We start from the raw sequence: 6,417 nt of genomic DNA, 5'->3' as shown, positions 1-6,417 counted from the left end.
GAGGGCTTTAATCTCAGTGACTCCATCACGATAAATGAAAGAACATAGCAGACGTTAAGCTTATTTATACATCAAACTCTTTATTATGAAATATAAAATGGTACATATTCATTATAAAGCTTTTTTTTAACAAAGTTATACACACGTTTATCATTTTGCATAGAATTTAATTGTAGTGAATCAATAATAAATTTCATTGAACGATTTCTACATCGAAAATACAAATAATAGATACAATACTGTCCACATACAGCAGTCGAATCACTTTGAAGAGAGACGTCATTGTAAGTGACGTGCGAGTAATTCTTAAAATAATTACTAATGTAACGATTGAAAAAGTTAGGTGAGTGTCCGTAGGAATCGAAAAATTCTGCTGAGTTAGGTGAGTTCACATAAAATGCCATCCAGTGAGTTCCAGATTTGTAGTGTGGGTCAGTATTAACCACAAATGCAGATGGAAATCTTGTAATTCGTTTAGGAATTCTATCACTCGGATAAACGCCAATAAAAATTCTGTGGGTGGACACATCTTTTTTCAATACTTTCTCTATTTGTAGAACATTCATACTGAGAAATCACATATAACAGAACGACTCTTCGTCACCTCGATAATAGAATTAAACTCGCTATAAACAAATAACGATATAGTTTTAGGAAGAGGTTTTGAAAACTTCAGTTCAATTCTTAAATTTCCCTGACGAATTAAGTTAAGATAACTCCCGTCACATAAGTCTGGAGAGAGATCAAAGGAATACAATGTATATCCTTTTGAAAATTCGTCTCTATTTATGTAAATTCCTTTATTGCTACTTAATCTCTCACTTCCTAAGAGTAAACTGTTGTAAGAACGAATGTACTGATCATCTTCGTAATTCGGAGTTAAAGGTTTGTGACACACAGGATTTCCGTCAACGTAAACACCTATGAAATTCACATCATTGTGTTTAAAATTAAAAGGGTTAGTAGTATAAGTGCCGTTGAATGCGTCGTTATCCACACAGGCTAAAACCAATCTTTTCGGAAGCTGTCCTAGGAAAACGTTGTCTTGAGAAAAGGAAAATGAGCCAGCAGGAATAGAGTACATTTTACATAGTACTCTGTCTATAGGATATTTAGCTGTTGTTTTTTCTAAGGCTTTTGCATGACCTAATAACACACCTGGACTAACTTTAACTTTACGCACAAACAAAGATGCATGCTCGATAGCTATTTGATACTTTGCATTTTCGGGAGATATGAGACAAAACTCCGGTTTATTTCTAATGAGCTTCAGTTTTAGATCAATCATGTTTAATAACAGTCTGTCTTGATAGAAAAGATCGCAATGTAAGTTTCCGATCATTTCTAATACCTTTCCCTTAGCAATCATTGAGGAACGCTTTTTCAATCCTTCGTTTTCTTTTGATGGGTCGGTCTCGTCGAGATGACCAGCGGTATCTTTGTAACAGCATTCAGAGGTTAAAAAACTTTTCTTATAGTCTGAACCATAATTTAATAAAGTTTCGATGTAAGATCTATATGCATAAGTATTACTCGAAGAAGTGATAGTACGATCATTCAACATTACATCCACTTGAGAAAAAAGAGAATGGAAAAATAAATTGCACGGGGAAATTTTCTCATTCTCGGGTAGAGGATTATTATCTTTCAAAACTTTTACTTTAACATACAGTTGTGTAGCACTTAAATCCAAATACTCCTCTGAAGTCCCCGATATATTAAATTCGATTGGGAGGCCATCATGAATGTTCGATATGGGGTGATACTCTGACCACTGTCCTTTTTCTATAGCAGTTTGTGTTGGAGGCTTGAGAAATAAATCAAGTTCCGATTTAACAGAAGGGAAAGAATCATTTCTTATTAAAGCCATGCTAGCTGAAAATATCTGGTGTGCACACTTTGCGATACTTCTTACTACTAGTAGATTTTCGGTTTTTGCGTTTCCTTTTATGCCCTCCAACCATGGTTTTCACTTTATCCGCTGCTTTATTTGTGAGTATTTTAGTCGCCTCCTTTATACGTTGTTTTGAAGCATCCCTTATATCTTTTCCTTGCATATAATCGTTAGCTATGTCAACTCCCGATTTGAGAGCTTGTTTTCCTACGGCCTTTGCTCCTGATTTGAATAAAGGTAAAACCATTCGAAACATACTTTTAAAAATTCCACCTAAACCGCTTCCTTTTTGAAGTGATACTCCTTTATAATAAGATAATCCATTCCCTGCTTGATTTGAGTAATAATCTTCGAAAGATTTTGTACAACAATGGTAGTTTTGATACATTTTGAGAAAAATTTGTTCTATAATGTTTTCAACCGAAAGTGAAGTTTCACTATCAACTTCCCCCTTTCGAATGACACGTAACGTCCTGCGTGAGTTCTTATAACTATTTCGATTGACTCAATATTTTTTCTAGACAAAGGTAAATAGTGCGGTCTTTCAAACTGAGCATGAATCATTTCTCCATCTTTCCCACTCACGGTTAAAATTCGTAAAAGGGGGGCTACTACATCCCCAACCATTTCAGGTTGTATAATATCGGCATAGATATATAACAAGTGTAAATCGACATTAGGATCTGCTACAAAAGGACTCTCAATAGATAGTGTACCTGGAGGTATGACGTTTTCGCCTAACGTTTCATCATGAGGAAAACCTAAACTTTCCGCTAATCCTTTCGATAAACGAAGTGTGGCACCGTTTGTCAGCTGAAGTTTTACTTTTTTCGAGAATTTATTATATCCTAATTTAATTCTTATATTTTTTTCAAACTGATCGATAATTTCATTTACTGAGTCGTAAAAACCACTCGGAATCGAGTTTTTCTTTTTTACACCGTTACCTAAATTATACTCATACGAATTTCCATCTTCCGTTATGTTATTCCACATTCTCGGATAAATTATTTCTACTAAGCCTACTTCCCATTCTCCCAAAAGTTCGAGACGTTTTGGGAGTTTCGTAGAAAAATGGGACATGGTATTGTCGAGAAAAATATGCATGGAAGCATCACTTGGTAGTGTTATGTAGAAACTCATCGTGACAAATGATGAGATTGTAGAATGTGAAATTACTTTTATAAGACGAATAAATCATTAGAGGGAAGCCAAGCATTAAATTTACTGGGATAACCTTTGAATTTAACTAAGTATTCCAACTTATTCTCATGAAATCGTTTTTTTAAGATTTTTTCGACTGGAAACGTTTCAGGGAGAATAACTCTTTGCAATTCTTGGGTATAAAATGTTCCTTTAATTTCTTCACCCATCAAATCTTTAATTTTGTATACTGGGGGGATTCTAGAAATACAATGGTTGATGATGAATATTTCTTCAGACCAATTGTTTTCATAACCTTTCTCGAAAACCATTTTCGACTTTGATATGCGTACAGCTTCCCCAATTTTAAATGTACACTTAAAACGTTTCTGATTAGGCAAGTTTTGATATAAATTATTGAAAACTTGTTTTTCGTTTTCTTTTGTAACTTTAGCAGGCTCCATTTTAATGCTAGTGTGATAGGTGTTATTATAACTCTTCATTATATCTTCTAAAACGTCAATGTACCTAAAAGTGTTTTTAGCAGTGAAATACTTCCAAAGCTTTGTTTTCAAAGTACGATTAAACCTCTCAACAATAGAACTTTTAGTGTGATTGAATGTGAAGAAAAAGTGAACTCCAGCTTTTTTTAAATAGGATTGAAAATTCTTATTAAGAAATTCTTTCCCTTGATCTGTTTGTAATTTTATAGGTTTTCTCTCTTTGAATATTTCTTTAAAGGAAGATATAATGCTAGAGCTGTCCTTTCGTTTCAGTGGGAAAGCCCATGCGTATTTTGAAAAGACGTCGATGCACGTTAAGATATATCGATAGTCATCGTTGAAATTTACAATCCCCTTTAAATCCGCTATGTCCGCCTGAAATTGAATACTCATTCCACTCACCATGACTCTATTTCGTGAAAAATTATTTCTCACACCCTTATGGAGAGTATACGAATTTTGGGTAGATAACCAATTTCTTATCTCTTTACGAGAAACTCTTCCCTTCATCGATCGGTACAAAGCTTCCACCCCACCGAAACTTCCAGGTTGTGCGGGATCATTATGTAAATCGTCCAATTGCATTCTAACACAGCTGAAAAATAAATATGTCACCTTCTGAAAGAGTATATCAAAAATGACAGTAACTTAAAAATGAAAGTAATTTATAAATGAAAACAAAAAATAAATGGAAAAAAAAAATTTATTCAAATTGAAAATTGTCATTAAGAATATACACTTGTTACATACAGAAATAAACAATATGTACATAACTATAAATACATAAAATTTTAAAGAAAATATATTTAAGGTGAGTATACGAACACTATATGTTTAAACAGCGAAATCACTAACATGGAATTATAACTCTACATAAAATTCGAAAGATCTGGATCTGAAGTAATATAAAGTTCTTTTGCATTCCTTATCAAATTTGAAACATTTAATTTCGAAAAAAAATTCTTATTTATGTAGTTAGTAATCAGTGCATTCGTTTCAAGAAAATCATGAGCTAATTGTACTAAGTCAAAGTGTGAGAATATTAAATCACCACATCTTAACAGTTTCAGTTCATGACTTAGCGTCATGCATTCATGACCCAGTTGGTTTTCATAGTTTTCTTCACATCCGAAACAGTTGAAAATAACTTTTATACTCGATGCAATATTCACTCTCACAAGTTCTAGCAAGGAAGTTGTCAGCATTATATCGACATCTGAAGATTCTATTACCGGAAGAGGTGATGGAGGGGGACGTTTCTTTACTTCTTCAAGCACAATGTGAGGGAAGTTATGTTGAAAAAGCAAAGTTGCTATGCTAGCTGAAACTTTTTCTTGAAAGAGCTTGTCAGTTGCGAGTGTGGAAAACTCAGTATCGGAGAGTGTACACATTGACTTTGTAAACTCACGTGTGAAATTTTTTCGAAGGAAATATTTTTGAAAAGTGACATGAGGTCCGATATCCAGATCAGCTTTTGCGATTAGTAGACTGTCTTCAAGAATGAGCACAGGAGCCTCCATCGCTGATTCATTTTCGAATTTCTTTACGAAAGAAAGCCACAAAGAAGGAGTAAGAGTAATTCCCTTTTTGGTTGGGATTAGAGCATTGTTTTCTCCAGTGAGATATTCCCTCAAATGGATCAACACCCGATTAACGTAGAAGGTGACAGCAACATAGTTCACTCCTCCAAGATGGTAGTGATGGTCAGGCAAAATTTTAACACTTTCATCAGAGGTAGATGGTGAAAGGTTACTAGAGGTATCCTCCATCATATCGAAAGAACGTTTCATGGTTAAGAGTGAGAAAATTTCGTGTAACGCTGCTAGGGAAGTTTTCAAAAGTAGAAATGGTAAGCAAACTGCAGAGCTTTTGAAGCTTTCAACAACCAATCAGAAGAGTTTTGGTGCTCAGTAAAATAAAAAAAAAAAAAAAAAATAAAAAAAAAACGAGACGCACTTATCGTCAATTCAATTTCTAAAGTAATGTCAAGAGTTTACTTAACATTCCTCGGTTAATGGTGGAGACGCCAGTATTTTATCAATGTTTTTTTCCTAAAATTTTCTTAATCAAATGAATGTTAGCGAAAAAATGTTAATGGATAATGATTACACTATATCATCAATAACGTAAAAGCACCACCATCAAGTTATGCATACATCATCTTATTTAGCTAAACACGTAGAGTAGACTCCTCAAATGATTATTACATATTTGATGTAATAACTAATTACATATAGAATATATAAAACTTTTTCATCGCTTTTGAATTATTTGACATATCATATTAAATTAACAAAACAGTAATGTCTAAGGAATGGTTCATTTAGAAATTAAATCTACGAAGTTATAAAGCATTAATGTGTAAATAATAATAACAATAACATTATAATAATAACATTAATTTAAATATTGAAAACTTTATAAAATACACTTGGGTACGAAAAATTTCTAAGTCCCGAAAATGAAAATAATTCCTTCACTTTCTACAGAAGAGATAAAAACAACCCTCTAGATAAAACCTTATCTACAGTAGGGATCTCACACTCTCAGAAAAACCTCTGACGTCATAGTTCGTTGAGTTGTATTTCTCCTGCTGCGGCAGTAGCCGAATCTGAAATGTTGAGTTGTACCCCTCCTGCTGCGGCTGAACCCCCTTTTTTCCCCTACTAGCGCATACATTATAGTTGGAAGAACACGTGATTACATTTTCAGGATATTTGGATGTATAGGTCCTGAGGAATCAGTATTTAGAGCAGCCTCCCCGGCAGCAATAACAGCAGTTATTCTCCTGGGCATCGAGTCGAACAGAGATTGGATAGCATGGACAGGTGCAGCATTCCATGCAGCCTCAACATTATGCCACAATTTATCGACCAT

The 6,417-nt window shown here is 33.9% G+C and overlaps 1 protein-coding gene across 1 annotated transcript; it reads right to left on the bottom strand.

Annotated features, from left to right (window-relative positions):
* Positions 1 to 562: 562 nt before the first annotated feature.
* On the bottom strand, positions 563 to 1,870 carry LOC147808107 (uncharacterized protein F54H12.2-like). Its single transcript, XM_087166879.1, has one exon. It carries the CDS (start codon positions 1,868 to 1,870, stop codon positions 563 to 565), a length of 1,308 nt encoding a protein of 435 aa, XP_087023005.1.
* Between the last annotated feature and the right edge of the window lie 4,547 nt (positions 1,871 to 6,417).

This window comes from Parasteatoda tepidariorum, chromosome 6 (assembly GCF_982258835.1).
Source record: "Parasteatoda tepidariorum strain Cologne lab strain chromosome 6, Ptep-v5.0, whole genome shotgun sequence".
NCBI lineage: Eukaryota > Metazoa > Arthropoda > Arachnida > Araneae > Theridiidae > Parasteatoda > Parasteatoda tepidariorum.
The sequence above is the reverse complement of the archived record's forward strand: the minus strand, read 5'-3'. Positions and strand labels throughout refer to the sequence as shown.